General features: G+C 42.8%; 1 protein-coding gene across 4 annotated transcripts in view; it reads left to right on the plus strand.

Moving 5' to 3' along the window:
- The window catches only part of rab3gap1 (RAB3 GTPase activating protein subunit 1), a 120,177-nt gene that overhangs the window by 57,779 nt on the left and 42,553 nt on the right, over nucleotides 1-19,845 (plus strand). For all 4 annotated transcript variants that reach the window (XM_084740050.1, XM_084740049.1, XM_084740051.1 and 1 more), the window contains 2 exons: nucleotides 16,101-16,328; nucleotides 16,587-16,683. In XM_084740050.1, coding sequence (XP_084596176.1) covers nucleotides 16,101-16,328; nucleotides 16,587-16,683 — 325 coding nt within the window. The remainder of the gene's footprint in view (nucleotides 1-16,100; nucleotides 16,329-16,586; nucleotides 16,684-19,845) is intronic.

Below are 19,845 nucleotides of genomic sequence, written 5' to 3' on the forward strand. Positions count from 1 at the left end.
TATCTGAGTTTACCATATATAAATCCTGGATCATTCTAAGTCCCTTACAGTGCCATAATTTAAATGTTGCATCTGCTCTTCCGGGTACAAAGAAGTGATTACCCCATATTGGACTATATTGTGATATGGAGTGTGTTTCTTTTAAGTATTTTTTTATATCATACCCTATCTTTACCACATGTTTTACAATTGGATTTTTAGCTTGTTTCCGTAATCTTTTTTTTGTGTCTGAATGTATATATAAAGGAAGAGGTAATTTTAGACCATAAGATTCTATTTCAGTCCAGTGAGGAGAATCATTTTTTGAAAAATAGAACATAACAGACCTCAGCTGTGCAGCCCAGTAGTACCACAACAAATTTGGACATTTTAAACCTCCTCGGTCAAATGGTAAATACAGTAGAGACAAACGAAGTTGTGCCCTCTTATTGTTCCATATAAATCCTAAGCATATTTTTTTAATTTTTGAAAACAAGTCTGAAGGTGGTGGCAAAGGAATGCTTTGAAATAAGTAAAGTAATTTAGGTAGAATGTTAATTTTTAAAATATTAATTCTCCCAATTATAGATATTGGTAGTGACATCCATTTATCAGACTCATTCACTTCTAACACTAAAGATTCATAGTTAGCACTAAGAACATGCTCTAGCCTAGGCAAAATCTGTACTCCCAGATATTTAAATTGTTCTACAACATTAAATTGAATTAATTCAGAGATTGGGTTCTTTCTTTCATTTGCATTAAGCAGTAGTATAGAGGACTTAGTATTATTTACTTTATATCCTGAAACTTCACCAAATGCATCTATTAGCTGTGACAAGGCTGGAATTGATTTATTTAATTTTGACATCATTAAAATTACATCATCAGCATACAAAGCTATTCTGTTCTGCTCTGTTGGCCCCACTGTTATTCCACTAAACTGAGAATGTGAGCGCACTGCTATTGCGAGAGGTTCTATTGCCAGTGTAAACAGTAGGGGCGACAGAGGGCAACCTTGCCAACATCCTTTACTGATTTTTATTGGTTTTGAAACATTTGTATTTGTTAGAATTTCAGCTGTAGAATGTTTATATATCACCTGAACCCATTTTATGAAATTATTCCCACACCCAAATTTTTCCAAAACCCTGAAGAGATAAGGCCATTTGACCCTATCAAAGGCCTTTTCGGCATCTAATGATAGAAGTGCTGCATCAGGCATTTCTTTATTTGCATGAATAATATTAAATACGGGCGGCACATTGGTGCAGTGGTTAGCACTGCCGCCTCACAGCAAGAAGGTCCTGAGTTTGATCCCCCAGCTCCCCGGCTGGGTCAGGGCCTTTCTGTGCGGAGTTTGCATGTTCTCCCCGTGTCTGCGTGGGTTCTCTCCGGGTTCTCCGGGTTCCTCCCACAGTCCAAAGACATGCATGCTAGGTTAATTGGTGACTCTAAATTGCCCGTAGGTGTGAATGTGAGTGTGAGTGGTTGTCTGTCTATGTGTCAGCCCTGCGATGAACTGGCAACTTGTCCAGGGTGAACCCCGCCTCTCGCCCAATGACAGCTGGGATAGACTCCAGCAGCCCGTGACCCTTACGGAATAAGCGGTTACAGAAAATGAATGAATGAATATTAAATACCCTTCTCACGTTATGAAAACCTTGTCTTCCCATTATAAATCCATTTTGGTCTCTATCAATAATATTTGGCAATACTTTCTGTAAGTGTTTCGCTAAAAGTTTACATATTATCTTAAGATCAGAGTTTAACAAACTTATGGGTCTCATGTTTTCACATTTGTTAGAGAGTTTACCTGGTTTTGGAAGTAGAATAATTAAGGCACTATTGATAGAGGTTGGGAGACTGTCATTGTCAAATGCCTCTAAAAACATTTCCAAAAGTGGTGTTAACAATTTATCTTTAAATTTTTTATACAGATCAATTGGAAGACCATCTGGTCCAGCCCTTTTCCCTGACTTCATATTATCGATGGCATGTCCTATTTCGTCTTTGGTAATTTCTAGCTCTAGATCTTTCTTTATTTCATCTGGGATATTGGGTATAGGAAGTTCATCTAAAAATCTATTCAGGTTTGGTGGATCCGTTTCATTATTTGCATCATATAATCACTCATAATAGTCCCTGAAAGCTTCATTAATTTCTCGAGGATCCACAATAACTTGCCCATTGGATAAAATCGTTGTGATTGCTGTTTTAATTTCTAATTGTTTAATCTGCCATGCTAATAATTTACCTGATTTATCACCTTGCTCATAGAATGTTTGTCTTAGTCTTAAAAGACTAGAAGCTGCCCTAGAGGCAGATAATTTGTCATATTCAGCTCTCAAAATTAGTAAATCATTTTCCAATTGTGGGTTACTTTTCTCATTAACTTTTTCTTTGAGAATCCTTATTTTCTCTTCCAGTTGCAATCATTCTTCACAAGCCTTTTTTGATGTTGACCCAGTATAGCTAATAATATGTCCACTGAGAAAGGCTTTAAATGCTTCCCACTTTATTCCTGCAGATGTTTGTGTAATATTAATTTCACAAAACTCATCTATCTGTTTTTCTATATATTTTACAAATTCTGCATCTTGTAACCATTTATGCTGAAAGTGCCATCTAGGCGGGTCTTTTGTCAATTTTTTTATCCATATACACTAAACAACATGGTGCATGATCTGAAATCACAATATTATCATAAAATTTTTTTTGAAATTTTGATCGTAGTTCTGAGGAAATTAAAAAATAATCAATTCTGGAGTATGTCTGGAACACATTAGAATAACAGGAGTAGGCTTTGGCATTTGGTTTTAATTCTCTCCATATATCCAACAGACTTAATTCCTCAATGAAATGATTAATTACTGTTCTACACCTGTTGTGTGATTGATCTGCTCCTGTGGATCTATCCATGTTGGGGTTTAATGTACAATTAAAGTCCCCGGCTATTACATGTTGTCCCACTAGTGTTGATAGCATAAAGAACAAATCTACAAAAAATTTAGAATCATCTGTGTTAGGGCCATACAAGTTTACTAAATTTAAATTTTCTGAAAGGAGGGAACCTTGGACTATTAACTATCTTCCCCTTTTATCTTTGATTATGTTTTTTACTTGAAATGGTTTTATGAATAAGGGTCATAACTCCCCTAGCTTGGGATGAGAATGGTGCTGTAAATACACTACCCTGCCAACTCCTCCTAATCTTTTTATTATCCTCATCTAATAGATGAGTTTCTTATAGAAATACAATTTTGGCAACTATATCCTTTATTTTATTCATGACTTGTTTGACTTTTCTAAGTTGCTGCAGACCTCTACAGTTCCAAGAAAGAAAATTAAGATTTACTTCTTGAGACATTCCCAGTAAAAAATAATAGATTACCTTGCCATAAAGAAATAAACTTGTTGAGAAGCATAACACACCTGGATGTTAGAACATATCCAACACTGTGAACTTGAACAATTCCCCCGTACCCACAGTTGTGGGAGCCCCCCCAAAAAAATCTCCTGACTCCCGTTATCGCTGACAGTTCCACACTTAGTGAGGATCAGTCAAACTACTCTCATTCATTCATTCATTCATTCATTATCTTCCGCTTATCCGGGGCTGGGTTGCGGGGGCAGCAGTCTGAGCAGGGACACCCAGACTTCCCTCTCCCTGGACACTTCTTCCAGGTGTTCCGGAGGGACCCCAAGGCGTTCCCAGGCCAGCCGAGCGACGTAGTCACTCTAGCGTGTCCTGGGTCTTCCCCGGGGCCTCCTCCCAGTGGGGCATGCCCGGAACACCTCCCTAGGGAGGTGCCCAGGAGGCATCCGATATAGATGCCCAAGCCACCTCAGCTGACTCCTCTCGACGTGGAGGAGCAGCGGCTCTACTCCGAGCTCCTCCCGGGTGACAGAGCTCCTCACCCTATCTCTAAGGGAGCGCCCCGCCACCCTGCGGAGGAAACTCATTTCAGCCGCTTGTATCCGAGATCTTGTTCTTTCGGTCATGACCCAGAGTTCATGACCATAGGTGAGGGTAGGAACGTAGATTGACCGGAAAATCGAGAGCTTCGCCTTTCGGCTCAGCTCCTTCTTCCCCACGACAGACCGGCGCAACGACCGCATTACTGCTGCCGCCGCACCAATCCGTCTGTCAATCTCGCGTTCCATCCTCCCCTCACTCGTAAACAAAACCCCAAGATACTTAAACTCCTCCACTTGAGGCAGGGACTCTTCTCCGACCCGGAGGGAACAAGCCATCTTTTTCCGGTCGAGAACCATGGCCTCAGACTTGGAGGTGCTGATTCTCATCCCAGCCGCTTCACACTCTGCTGCAAACCGCCCCAGTACAAGCTGAAGGTCCTGGTGCGAAGGAGCCAACAGGACAACATCATCTGCAAAAAGCATAGATGAGCTCCTGTGGTCCCCGAATCGGACTCCCTCTGGCCCCTGGCTGCGCCTAGAAATTCTGTCCATAAAAATAATTAACAGAACCGGTGACAAAGGACAGCCCTGCCTGAGTCCAACATGCACCGGGAACAGGTCTGATTTACTGCCGGCAATGCGAACCAAGCTCCTGCTCCGATCATACAGAGACCGTACGGCCCTTAGCAGAGGGCCCCGAACTCCATACTCCTGAAGCACCTCCCACAGAATGCCACGAGGGACATGGTCGAATGCCTTCTCCAAGTCCACAAAGCACATGTGGACTGGTTGGGCAAACTCCCATGAGCCCTCAAGCACCCTGCGGAGGGTATAGAGCTGGTCCAGTGTTCCACGACCAGGACGAAAACCGCATTGTTCCTCCTGGATCCGAGGTTCGACTATCAGCCGAATTCTCCTCTCCAGTACCCTGGAATAGACTTTAACAGGGAGGCTGAGGAGTGTGATCCCCCTGTAGTTGGAGCACACCCTCCGGTCCCCCTTTTTAAATAGAGGGACCACCACCCCGGTCTGCCAGTCCAGAGGCACTGTCCCCAACTGCCACGCGATGTTGCAGAGGCGTGTCAGCCAAGACAGCCCTACAACATCCAAAGACTTGAGGTACTCAGGGCGGATCTCATCCACTCCCGGTGCCTTGCCACTGAGGAGCTTCCAAACTACCTCAGTGACTTCAGCTTGGGTGATGAATGAGTCAGCCTCTGGGTCCCCAGCCTCTGCTTCCTCTACGGAAGATGTGTCAGTGGGATTGAGGAGGTCCTCGAAGTATTCCTTCCACCGTCCAACAATATCCCCAGTCGAAGTCAACAGCTCCCCACCACCACTGTAAACAGTGTTGGCAGGGTACTGCTTCCCCCTCCTGAGGCGCCGGATGGTTTGCCAGAATCTCCTCGAGGCCGACCGGTAGTCCTCCTCCATGGCCTCCCCGAACTTTTCCCATGTCTGAGTTTTTGCTTCCACAACCACCCGGGCCGCAGCACGCTTGGCCTGCCGGTACCCGTTGGCTGCCTCAGGAGTCCCACGAGCCAGCCAAGCTCGATAAGACTCCTTCTTCAGCCTGACGGCATCCCTTACCTCCGGTGTCCACCACCGGGTTCGGGGATTGCCGCCGCGACAGGCACCGGAGACCTTACGGCCACAGCTCCGAATGGCCGCATCCACAATGGAGGCAGAGAACATGGTCCATTCGGACTCGATGTCTCCAGCCTCCCTCGGGATCTGGTCAAAGCTATGTATTCCCGTAGCCAAGTCTGAGTAAAACCAGACTTGCTGTACCAGATCTCCTTTTTAGCCCGTGCAGCAGCCATTACTGTCATCTTGTCCCTGTAGTTGAGGAACTTCATTATTAGTGTTCTCGGCGGTGCCTTGTTGTCCCTCATCGGTCCGATTCGGTGTGCCCTTTCAATTACCACTGGGGCTCGTGGAATTGCAGTATTCAGTAGTTCTGGAATCCATTTGCCCAAAAAAGAGCATGTATCCTGGCCCTCAGCTCCCTCTGGTAGTCCCACAAGTCTCAGGTTGTTCAAACGAGATCTGGTTTCCAAGTCCAGAAGCCTCTCTTCCAAAGTTTTGTTTTTTGACTCCAGCCTGTTTACTTTAGCTTGCAGGTTAGCTACCTCATGTTCGGCACTGGATATGCGTAGCTCATCTTGTGACACTCATTCAGAGCAGTCGCTTATCTCCTTCCTATTAGCATTTATCGCCGCCATAATCCCATCAAATCTTGTCGAAAATTCCATTTTCATGGAGTTTATAGCAGCCAGTATAGTATCCATCGTGGTATCGCCGAGTTCTCTGACTCCGTTGCCCCCCTGTTCCGCCATGTCATTAGCTTTCTGTGCTTCACCACGAACTTGATAGTCAGTTAACTTCGGCTGCTTTGACGCTTTGCTCTTATCTTTGCTTAATTTGCCAACCTTCGGCATTACAGTATTCACACTAACACTGTGTTATGAAGCTTTGTTGCAAAATTTAGGGTTTTAGGTTATTACAGTGTGAAAAATACTGCTTTTATCCAAGGGGGTCTCATGTAGTAGCTTTAAAGTATGTGTGAAAATATACATTGACATGAATCCTGAATGACATGAATTATGAAGATAAAGCAGCCTATTCATAATAGGACTTGAGATCTGATGGGTTTGGGTCGGGTTGGGCTGAATTCCTAAAATATTTCAGGGGCTCACATCAGGTTTGGGCTGTACTATGTTTGTTTGTTGGTTTTCTTTTTTTCTTTCTTTCTTTCTTTCTTTCTTTCTTTCTTTCTTTCTTTCTTTCTTTCTTTCTTTTTTTTTCCAGGTATGTTTATTAAGTTTTGTGAACACACAAATAACAAATAGCAAACAGCTCAGCAGAAACATTGGCCTACACAGTCTACATTAGTAATGATTAGAGAAATACACAGATGCTCTTTAGAAAAACAAATAGTTAAAACAGACTCCAACAAAGTCTAGCAAAAGTTCAGATGACAAAGGAGGCACTGTAATTACCATATCATAAGCAAAAAAGGGGGCATGGGGATGAGTCCACAGTCAGTCAAACATAACGTTTGCAAGTGTCGAAGCCACTGTTGAGTTGGAAAAGTGGAGGTATGGAGTCCATATTTTTATAAACTGACCTTTAGATGAGTGAAGTAGGCATGTCAAATATTCAAGAGGAAAACATTCCAAGATTATCTTATGCCAGTTTGCTTTAGAAGGAGGTTTGTCATTTATCCATGATAAAAAGATGTTCTTTCTAGCAGCATATGCAAGGATACTGTACAGTCTGCGAGAACTAGTACCAACAACTGGAACTTGACTCAGATGCCCGAGAAGCAAAGAAACTGGGTTCACACGCAAAGATATACCAAATATTTTTCCCATGTCTTGTATAATATCCATCCAATATGCTTGAATTTTGGGACAGGACCACACGCAATGAGTGTAGATCCCCACAGAGATTTTACATTTTAGACACAAAGGTGAGACCTGAGGCTTCATTTTGTGTCTTTTGTTGGGAGAGATTTGCAAACGGTGCAAGATTTTAAATTGCAACAGCCTAGCACGGTTACACACAGAAATCTTTCTTGTATAATCCCATATCACTGCCCATTCATCCTTATCAATATTTACACCAAGTTCATTTTGCCATAACTTTGCAACATCCTGTGTACTCGATACATCAATCTGGTTTAAGATATTGTAAAAACGAGTTATAGATTTTTTGGTTGGACCAAGGAGAAGTAACTGCTCTATTGATGATGTTGTGGCATTGATACTAAAAGTAGTTTTTCTGGTTATGAAATCTCGGACTTGAAGGTATCGAAAGAAATTATGTCTAGGGAGATTGTTTTTTTTTGTTTGTTTTTTTTTGAGTTGTTCAAAAGACAGCAGAGAAGCACCGTCAAATAAATCACACATTTTCTTTATCCCCTGGGATGTCCAAGTGCTATAACCACTGTCCATCATACCTGGTAAGAAACCAGGGTTACCTTGAATTGGGATCAATAAAGAGGTTAAATCAGACCTCCCCTCTTGTTGTAAACCACACTTTGAGAGTATTGCAGATTATAGGATTATTATTACAAGGGCTCCTAGCTGATTTTAAATTTTTACAGAACAGAAGGCCCAGTAGGGAGCCAGAGGTTTGTGACTTTTCCAGGTCCAGCCAAACAGAGGTAGGGTGCTCCTTAACCCATTCTACTATGAATCTAAGCTGAGATGCTAGTTGGTACCATCTGATATTGGGGACATCCAAACCTCCTTTTGAGCTAGAAAGCTGTAACTTTGATAATTTTAATCTAGGCTTTCTTTTGTTCCATGTGAAATCACTTAACCAACCATTAAGTAGTTTATGTACCTTGTTGGATCTAAACACTGGGATCATCTGTAAAGGGTACAATAATCTTGGCAGGACATTCATTTTAATGAGAGAGACTCTTCCCAGCAGTGATAAAGGCAGAGGAGTCCACCGGTCTAGGTCCTTCTTTATACCATTTAAGAGAGGATTAAAGTTGGCCTTAAACGTCTGATGAAACATGGGAGTGATCTGTATGCCCAGATACACAAAACCTGACATGGACCAGTGAAATGGGAAAGAAATCCTGACAGTAATTTGGTGGGCAATATAGATTCATGATAGTAATTTCATTCACGCCTTTGACAATCACAAACCTTCCATATTTATCCTTAACACATGTCTTCAGTTGAAATGGAAGATTTCTATGGATCAATATGACTACCCCTCTACTACTAGAGGTAAAAGAGGAAAAATAAATTTGGCCATCCCAACTGTGTTTAAGCTTGAGATGTTCACTGTCATCGAGGTGACTCTTGTAGTAAGGCCACATCTACTCGTTCCCTTTTCAATAAAGCATAAACCTTTCTCTGCTTCCCTCGTAAACCCCTTATATTCCATGAACAAAGTTTTATCTTATTTAACTGTCGCATCATATCAACAGACATGGACCACTCTCCAGTGGGAGGCAGAAGATAAGACCAAGCACCCTATCTTGCATCGCTGTATCATTCTGTTCAACTAACATAACCAAATGAGTTAAAATAACAAAAAGGCAAATGTTTCAGGCCAATGCTGAGCATAAGATACTAGCATAACATTAAACTATAACAATAAACAGTAGGAGAAAAGTAAATAAGACGGGGGTTCTTCCCCACATTGTAGGGGGATTGCTGTTTTGTGAGGCACCCGTCAGCCAGCATGTTTCTCATAAAAGAAACAAACAAACTGAAAATGAGTGAGAGGGAGGAAATCACTCCAATCACCAGTGCACAAACAACTAAAGCAAGTGTCATAGCTCAGTTGACAGGGGCCCACAGAAACACCAGCTAAAGATTATAACATAAACAAAGGATTTAAATCCAAGTTGAATAGTGAGACACGGATCTTACAGAACAGCTCGAGTTAAATGGGGTGATGATAGTGATATTTGGTAAAAAGCCCACAGAGTAAGTTATAATATAAAAATTAAAACCAGACCACATTCACTTGTCAGCCGCACCTTAATCAGTCCTGGTTTGCAACAGTGGCCACAAAAGACAGGACTTCTGCTGGGGAGAGAAAAGTTTAGCTTGTGCCATTGAATGACACCTGTAGCTTTGCGGGGAAAAGCATGGAGTATTCCACTCTGATTCCCCTGAGGCGTTCTTTAGCTTCATCAAACTTCTTCCGTCTCTGAAGCACTGCAGCAGACAGATCGTGATAGAAGGAGATTTTCCTTCCCTCGAGGGTTATGTCCCCGTTCGCAGCTTTGCTCCTTACTGCAGCCATGACTCTGCTTATCGGGAAATGCGTGAAACTGGATGATGACCGGGTGTGCCAGAGACCGGTGAGCTCTTTCTAGCTTGACACAGCCTCCCTTGGTATCCATATTGAGAAAGTTCCCCCCCAAAGCATTTTCCCCTTCCGTGCTCTCTGGAATGTTAAAAATGCGTATGTTCTTTCTAGGGGTGTCACGGTATGAAATTTTAACCTCACGGTTATTGAGACCAAAATTATCATGGTTTTCGGTATTAGCGCGGTATTTTTTAAAAAGTGTGTTTAATACACGACTGTTCAGCAAACAACAGCAATACCTCCATTGTCAAGTTTGTTGATGACACAGTGGTGTTAGGCCTGATCAGCAACAACAATGAACAGGCCTATCTGAAGACAGGCCCCCTTCCTTCATGCGAGCCCTATCATGCACCCTTCCCTTATCCTTACACATATTCCATGTATATATCCCCCCGCCACACACACCTCATTTATTCACACATACATCCCTGCACACTTTAAGCTGAGCGATCAACTGCATTTCACTACGTCTTGCATAAGTATTACAAGCATGTGACAAATAAATCCTTGAATATGTTCAGAAGGAATTGATAGTCCTACAATAACATGCAAAATATTTAAATTTTAATTAAGTAAAAACACTAATACCACAATGTAAAAATACCTAAGTAAAGAATGTGAGTATGTTTTCCATCACAGCAGGTCAGTGATCAGTGTTTCAGTGACTCTCTGTGGAATAGTGAATAGTGTTTTATTTATGGCGGCCCGCCACATTAAAAACATCGACACCACAACATGATTTCCTATTTTTGGAGCTGCGCCTTTTTCAGTTGTGTCTAGAAGGTAACTCTTTATTTGTGCAACTCTCGCGAGATTTATGTTCATTATTTCTACTAAAATAATCAAACTCGCGCGATCTTTCGCAGGTCTAGGGTTCCTTTCTAGACACGACCCTCTCTGTCAAACTACAGACAGCAGACTGTCTGTAAACAGCACGATGTTACACTCTGCAGTGTTTCACACAAAGACTTTATTTGTGTGGACACCCAGGTTTGGTTTGTCACCAATTTTGGCATTTTTATGTTGTTAATTAGTCCGAGAGGATGACGGTATCAGTGATTGATTAGTGATCAGTCTGCCCTCCTCTCCTCTCTCACCTGTTCACTCTGTTGTGAGGTCTGAAAGTTTCTCACAGAGAAACACAGACTCTCCTGCTTTACATATAGGCCTCCTTATACAGTTGTTAAATTTTATAAGTGCATCTGGTTGGTGATGATGTCATTAACCATCACGTTAGTTTCGACTGTTGTAATAAACTCCATCATTAACAACAGTCTCCTCCACACACAGCTTCTCTGCAGTTGGTCTGTGCATTTCCTGATCAGCTAAACCAGCGGCGGAAAGACTAGAAAAGTTGTGCAAGTTAAAATAGAAGTGTCCCGTCAAAATTTAAAATCTCTGCATAATTTATTGGTTATAGGTCCGGGTCTGTATAGGATGGCGTGTGGGTCCGCGGTCCGCCTGTTAAGGACCCCTGTTATATAGTAATACACAGGTAGTGACTGTCAACTAAAATGGTTAAAACAAACGAAGTGTATGGCATTGTTGTGCCTTCAACTAGCGCTCAATAATGCCATGTCTTCATTTCACCGTCTCATCTGAAGTTTCTTAGGGGTTGTAGGCTACAAAGTGCGCCTACTTCAGCAGACTCAGATGAGATGCTGGAAAGGCTCATGGTGCCTACACCACGGTGCGGTAATCCACTGCGGTAATATATATTTTTAAAATTAAAACAGTAGTCAACATTTTTTCCGGGGTTTACCGCTACACCAGTAACCGTGACACCCCTAGTTCTTTCGTCATCCTCTGTTCTCGAGCTTGTCTATTTGGCCTGACAGTGACTCGACTTTCTTCTCAAGGGCTAAAATTTTAGCAGTCTGGGGCTCGCTGGCAATTTCCAGTTGTAGCGTTCTGGCTTCTACCTCGTCCAGTTGATCCCTCACGCTCTTCAGTTCGTTAGTGTGTGAGAGGACTGTTTTTGCCAGAGGGTCGAGTTTATTGTTGATAACAGCCATCAGTTTACTGGTCATCAGTTCAAGCGCTTTGGCGAGCCCAGGATCTAGTTCCATCTTGCTGTCGTCTTCATCGTTGTCGCAGCCATGTTGAGCTAACGGTGTAGCCGGATTGTCGGTGGCATGCTGTTGTGGTTTGTTGCTTTTGCTCTTAGTCGACGGCATTGTCCCCTGTTGTTTTGTCCAGAACTGTTGTAAGGTCATGCTACTGTTCTGACATTAGAAAAAAGAACCGTGTCTCTAGTGAGAATGTTAAGTATATGTTGGGTGTTAACGGAGCTCCCGTGAAACCGACCATCTCCTAAGCTCACGTGACCCCCTATTTATTTATGTTTGAATTTTCTCCCCAATTTAGTCATTGCCACATCCTATTCCCTGCATGTATTGTCCCTGTCACTGAAAACTCCATAGGAGGAAGCTTGTTAAAAAAATGTCAGGTTGTAATTGGGTTTGGGCTGAAATATGATAATGAGTTGAGTTGAATGTCTGGTTTGGGTTGGATTCGGACAGAATTTTGTCAACCTTGGGCCTCGACAGGCTCAACTTTGCAGGCACAATTAATGTGCCAATTCAAAAAGAAAACCCACAAGTTTCTAAAGCAACAAAACCTAACTAACCTACTGACTGAAACATAGCAGCCTGTCAGCTGTATTATTTTCCATACTGTAGCCTGTAGACACTGATGTGAGCCACAAGAATCATTTCACAACTTCACAAGTAAGAGCCTCTGACATAGACTTACTTTCCACCTCAAAAACCACCAACAAAAGTACAGGATGAAGCTAACACACCTCACATTAGACAACTGCTACTGACTTAGCAGCGGTGGGCAATGCTGGCACCACTCCAGCACTTTCGGGCCAACTTTCCTCAGATTCTGCCCTCCCGAGAGTCGGAGGAGAAAAGTGGGCCAGACCTCTGTTGGCACTAATGTTCGACACAGATTATCTGGTAATGTGAGGGGTTTACAGATCCAGAACCCTGCAGAACCCTGCTGAACTGCCTCTACAATTGTCAGGGCTGCCCAGATCATTTTAAACTAGGGGTGGTACTCGATTAAAAAAATTCATCTAATTAATTACAGGCTTTGTGATTAATTAATCTCAATTAATTGCATTTTAATGGAATAACAAGATTTGCCACAAGAAGCAACATTTTTCAATTTAAATGGATTTTGGTTTATGACTGAATCAAATGATAGACAGATGCATACATTTAAACAACAAAATATTGTTTATTTTGCATCAGTCTGACAATGGCACTATAAATCATAATGGTGGCTATATTCAAGCTTTCATAGAACTTTATTTAAACTCAGAAGCGTTTCAGCAGCACAACGTTTTGCCCGTCTGATTAGGTTTACTTGCTCTCATTTTGTTGAGTAAGTCCTCTTTCCTTGCTCTTTGTGCTTCTACCATGGATAAGCAGGCTACATATTTAAATTGTTTATTTTCTGTCTGTCTTTATGATCGCGAGTCTGCACAGGATCTTTTATTTTAAAAATCAACCAGATTCTCCGCTGTTTTCCGTGCCTGACTTCCTACCCATTCGACCTGCTCTGTGGCAATTGATGCACCATCCGTCAAAAATAGACTTGCTGCATATTCTCTGCGGAGCAGAGCGCCAAGCCACTTCTGGTATACATTACAGCATTGACTAGAATGTACGTATCTCTCTGAGTGCCACGGCACAGCCACACTTGGTGTGAATTAGGAGTCCGTGTGATCGGCAGAACAGGAACTCCTGCACTGACAAACGTTTCATGTTGTCTGGAGTGCAAACTGCGATAAAATGCGTTAATTTTTTGACACATTTTTTAAATTAATAAATTACTAATTAGCAATTAAGTAATTAATTAATTACTAATTAATTAATCATAATTAACGCGTTAAAGTCCCATCCCTATTTTAAACATCTATATTACCAAGTTAAAATCTTAATGATTACGTCAGTATGGAAGTGAAAGAGAGGTGTTGTAAAGCAACAGTAAATTTTCTAGTCCTTCATGCTCACCTTAGCTTGCATACTTTGACTTTATTTACCTCAGCATTAACATCAATATGCAACACCACCTCCACCTGAGGGAGGGCTTTTAGCTGCAGGACTGGAAACAGGACTGTTTGTGGAAACATGCTACAAGGCAGTGGCAAACTGTGACTATTAGAGCCAGGACTTCAGTTTGGCCAAAACTTGGCCACACACACTAAAAATGCAGCAAAACATAACAAGATTTTGCTGGAATAAGCGGCAGGTAACTTGAGATGTGTTTGTCTTGTGAAGTTGCCATATACAAGAAAATCAGTAAAGGGCAGCAAACACCACACAGTTATAGTAGAATAAGTCATGTTTTTTTCTAGAATTTTCTGTACTTAAACTTGTATTAAACAGTAGATAGTTTCCATTTACTCTGTTACTGTGGTTTGGGTAAGTTATAATTAAGTTTGTGTTTGATATTAAGAGCTATAATCATCTATATGAATCATTTTGAGTTTCTTTTTATCATTCTTATTTCTGTTTCAGTAGCCCACACACAGTTACATGCAGCAGATATCCAGTTCTATTATTTCTGTCTACCAACACAGCTCTGTCTGCTGTGCTGAACTGTTGGAAGTAGCTTTAAAAAAAAAGATTCAAGTGTCTGAAAATCGTTTTCTAACAGACTAAACAAATGCACAGGCTGTGGTCTTCTGTCCCTGTGATGAAGTCCTAACCAATGAGTGAGCTAGCTCTAACCTTTCTCTGCCTAGAGACAACAGCAAAAAAATCAGATTGGATAACTCTGTTTTGCTGTTTTCATGACAGTAACCCTTCCATTTCTGTAGCAATGTTGATAGAACATAAGATTTAAATTAGAATTAGAAGAGAATAGCCTAATATTTAAATGAAATAAAACAAATATTATATATTAAGTTTAGTATTTGAAATACTGATATGAATGCCTAGAAGGCCCTCATGGTTTCCCACTGGCACAGTGTGTTACTCACACTGATGGTATGACAACATGCTAGTGAAAGTAAAACAGTTCTGAGGTGTGTTTGATTGAAGTCACTAGCTATTAAATAAATAAATAAATACTATCCAGTTGTTTTGTCATGTGACTGCTGATGACCTCATATAGTTCCTGTAGTGCTTTTTTTGAATTGGCATCTGGAGGAATGTAAACAACAACAGAAAATGCACTGGTTAATTCTTTGAGCAGATAATATGATTGATCTTAATGATCTTAACATTAAAACAACCAGGAAACCTTGTCCATTCAGTTTTGACTATGTTTGATCATCAGTCATCATTGATGTAAACAAACAGTCAACCTCCTCTTGCGTTACCAGAGTCTTATGTTCTGTCAGCATGGAACGTGGCCACCCTCTTCAATTGCAATAGCTTGATCCAGTATGTTGTAACAGAATATTTTGGTGTCCTGTAACTGGAGAATAACCAAAAGTTGGCTCGACAGTGGAATATCCTGAGGTCCAAGCTTGGTTAGCTTAGCTGTTATACCAGTTCTCTTCCCCTTTCTTCCTGGTTTGTACACACTGTTTACAATGGTGCTTGGATTATGAAATACAGGATAGATTTTCATTTTTTTTCTTTGGTGTATACAGTGCGCTTTGGGAACACTCTTCAGAATTTTTTCTTTGCAAAATAATACCAGTAACTGGTTTCAGCCTCAGTATTTTTCACAGATTACTTTTTCCAGCTCTTTCTAATGGTTTTGCCACACGGGTTATGACATGGCTATTGATAAAATTGTCCTCAATCCCATGATCACACACAGATAAATATAGAGACTAAACAATAACACATGAAAAAACCAAAAATGTACAAAACAGTAGAAGCAATATTTACAAGTGTGACTGTTATTTAAGTAGATGAAGGAGCTGTGCAGGTTTATGTAGGAGTGCAAAAGGTTTGACATGGAATATGCAAATTCACAGTATAGGAGGATATTGCAATGTGCAAAATAGAGTCAAAAAAGTTACAATAATGTAATGTTTGGGGGGGCTCTGTGGGGTCTCAGACCTTGTTAATGAGGACAATAGCAGATGGGAAGAAACTGTTCTTGTGGCATGAGGTTATGGTCCTGATCAACCACAGCCTCATGCCAGAGTGGAGTGTCTCAAAAGGTTTGTGTCCTGGATCGAAGGGGTCGGCTACAAACCTGCACACCTCATGGTCTTGGAGGCATACAGGTAGCAGGAATGGCAGATTGCAGTCAATCACTCTCTTGGCTGAGCAAATGATATGCTGCACTCTGCCCAAGTCCCTGGCAGTGGCAGCAGATTTCAGATTAGTTAAATTTGAACACAGACTGAAATAAAACAATTTCCCGTCTTTCCACAGGCAGCCAACCCAGGCTGTGTTCTGGAAGACTTTGTGCGCTGGTACTCACCGCGGGATTACGTGGAGGAAGAAGTAGTTGACGAGAGGGGTAACACAGTGGTGAAAGGTGAGCTTAGTGCCAGGATGAAGATCCCAGGCAACATGTGGGTGGAGGCCTGGGAGACAGCCAGAGTTACACCTGCACGCCGTCAGAGGAGACTTTTTGATGATACCAAGGAGGCTGAAAAGGTACTTTTCGGTTGACCTGGGTGATACACCTTCAGCTGAAATCAAAAAGCAATGACTTAACTAAGTTCATTAGTATGTTAAGTAAAAGCCTTGTCAGTGTGAATGATTGTTACCTCTGCAATTAAACCTTAAAAAGAGAGAGTGCCATGTCATGTCATGTTAGTCTGTGCTGACATAATAGAGCCACAAGAATCAAAGAGAAAGCAGATGAATGGGAGAAACTACACCTGAGTTTTGACTGTCTTTTCAACACTTCAGGTTCTGCACTATTTTGCAGTGCAAAAGCCTGCAGACTTGGCCCGCCATCTCCTGCCCTGCGTACTCCATGCTGCTATTCTAAAGTTAAAGGAGGAAGGTGAGTCAAGATTGTTTTGTCATGTCATCAAACACTAAATCATGCAGGCTTTCAGTACTACCAAACTGCAACTACATTACCAAGACAAGCACATAATGATAAAGAGAAAGAATTCAAGATGAGTATAATTTCCTTGTTTTGATGGATGACCTTGTGCTTGATTGACACAGTTTGTGTTAAATATGGTGCACTTTCTTCTCAATCATAATTCATAACTAATAGAGGTTTTCTTACTTTTCTTTGGTGTTGGTATTAGAAATCTTAGAAAAAAAGATGTTGTATAAAAAGATGATGTAATATCAGTCTCTTAATCATCATATTTACATGATTCTTATACTATCAAAGTATTACCCTAACCCTAACCATACACTTTTTTCTGTGTTAAGTACGTTTTTAGGCATCAACCTTTGAGAAGGTTTCACACCTGCCCAAAGTTAATAACAGCGTGCAGGGTGTAGTAAAATCATAGTGACCAGGTTACAACACTGTGTCCATCTCTAACCACTGTCTGGGTCATGGATGTATTAAGAGCTTGGTCTGTTTGACCAAGATCGTGCTGATTTACACACACATAAACCAATCAGAAAATAATGTTTTATTTCTCTGAATCACTGCTTTGTTCTTGTTAATACAGCAGGCTTTATGTCTATGTTAAAGGGATAATTCACTCAAAATGAAAATTCAGTCATTATCTACTCACCCTCATGCTGATTAAAGGTCAGTTCTATTTCAGTCTCACACTTGCGCAGGTTGAGAATTTAATGTCAACAATGTCACTTGTGACCTGGGATGATGTCGGACATAGTATAAGCCCTCATCATCATAGAGAACATCCCTTTTATCTTCTCGCAGGTGATGCACACATGCAGGTTGGATTGAGGAACAGTTAGCCTACTCATATTTCGCTTGGAGCCCTGCAACCAACTGGTTGGAGCTACGGTCCTGTCCTCCAAGGGTTGCGATTACTGGAGTAGGGCAATTCTCTGGAGCTCTAATCTTGTCGAGCGGACTGGTGTTTTCGCTGTCCTGTATGGAATCGGAGCAGAGGCTTGAGAGAAGCTAATGCATTTTTTGTTTGCTTAATGCCATATGTAGATATATAGTAAGAGTCACTACCCCTTATTTTTTAGATTTATAGCGGGAGTTGATTTTCTTTTTGTTTTTGATATGATAATTCGAAACAGCTGTGGTAGGCTGTCTTAACAAAGAGTGCTTTCGGTCTTGAGTAAGCATTTGTGAGTGAGGAGCCACGTTAGGGGTGCATGCTGGCCATTCTTGCTTGGCCCCGCTTTTGGCATCCGATGGCCATTACGAATGTCTGATATGCCTCGGTGTCATCCACCTGAGGGGGGGTCTGATAGTCAGTGCATGACCTGCAGTTACATGCTGCGGGACTTTAAACTGGCTTGATTGGCCGAGGTAGAGGGCCAGCAGCCTGCAGCTACCTGCCTCTGGTGTGGCTTTGACGTTGTGGGGTGGACCAGGTCACTCTCCGCCTGAAGGTGCCCCCCTCCCAAGGAGGACAGCCAAGAAGGTAGATTGGCAGCCTCAGAATGTGCTGAGATTAAAGGTTTACTGCTTAAACTTCAGCAGGGCAGAGAGGCTGCCTCCCGGCTGCTCAGCACCAACCCACCTGGAATGGGATGAGGATGCTCTGTCTACCAGGGCTTCCTGTAGCCAGTTCTATGAGGACAGACCTGGTGGGGTGGCTTTCACCCATGCTTCTGACACCTGTTCTCAGCGGTCAGGCAGTGGGTCCAAGGCGGGCTCAGAGGGCTGGCCCAGTTACTGTTAAGCTGGTGGTCTGTGTGGCACTGGCACACTTAGGCTTGGATGAGGCTCCAGCAGCAGGAGCCCAGACTAACGCAGTATTTAGGTGGGTCCCGCCGCAGGCTGTTTTTTCTGTGCAGCCCTCCCAGCCATACACTGAGGAGCTGCATAAATGTTGGCCGGACCCCAAATCCGGCCATCTGACACCACATGTCAGATGGTAGGGCCTTGGCTTCCATGCAGAATGCCAGCAGTTACAGGCTTGGCCAGATTCCAGCCATGAAGCAGTTCCCGGGCTGCAGTGTTGTGTTACGGATGCCTACTTGGTGAAGTGTTGTGATACGGGGGCACACATGGGCCGTATTGGGAACTCTCTTTCCCACCTGGTACTAGCCCTGTCCCAGTCCCTTCTGATGTAGATGCTTCCATCCAGCGCCTTAGTGATGCCTCTCTGCAGGCGCTTGCCCTTATGACTAGAGAGCTTGGCAGGCTTCTGTCTACACTCTTACACTGACTTGCTGCCAGGTGTGGCTTGCCCACTTGTGGGCAAGCCACACCTGGCACGGGACTTTCTCTCCCGTCAGAAACCTCCCTCAGGGGAAAGGAGACTTCACCTAGTGGTGGTGGAGGAAATATGGTGCAGGTATGGGAGAGCAGAGGTGGATCTTTTCAGCTCGCAGGCCCCGACATGCTACCCCCTTTGGTTCTCACTGATGGAGGAGACAAATCCATTGGGACAAGATGCCCTGGCACACCCATGGCCAGATTGCCTCCTCTATGCCTTTCCACCATTTCCACTGATAGCAGTGATAGTGGACAGGGTGTAGCAGGGCAACCACAGACTCCTTTTGGTTGCCTCAATTTTGCCAGGGAGGCCCTGGTTTCCAATGATGTACAGGCTTCTTGATGGGGCTCCATGGTCCCTGCCTGGGAGATGAGAGTTTCCTTAGAGCACCTCTGTTCCAGTTATACTGTGTTTCTTGAAGTCCTTGCTGGATAGGAAGCTTTCCGCCTCCACCTTGAAGGTCTATGTGGCTGCGATTTCAGCCAGACATGGTAAAGTGAGTGGCCAAACTGTGGGGTCTCACACTCTGGTGATCCACTTTCTTTGGGGGGCCCAGCGGCAGAACCACCGGCAGATCGCCAGGGATCCCTCATGGGACCTGCCTCTGGTGCTAGAGGCCCTTCGTTTCCCTCCCTTTGAGCCTCTGGAGCAGGCAAAGCTGAGATTCTTGTCAGCGAAGGTCACTTTTCTTCTGGCAATGGCATTGGTGAAGCGTGTGGGGGATCTTCATGCCTTATCATTGAGTGACACCTTTATGCACTGGAAGATGGATGGCACAGGGGTGGCCCTTTGGCCCAATCCATTCTTCTCCCCAAAGAGGTTGACAC

This window comes from Lutjanus erythropterus, chromosome 17 (assembly GCF_056507025.1).
Source record: "Lutjanus erythropterus isolate fLutEry1 chromosome 17, fLutEry1.hap2, whole genome shotgun sequence".
Lineage (NCBI taxonomy): Eukaryota > Metazoa > Chordata > Actinopteri > Lutjaniformes > Lutjanidae > Lutjanus > Lutjanus erythropterus.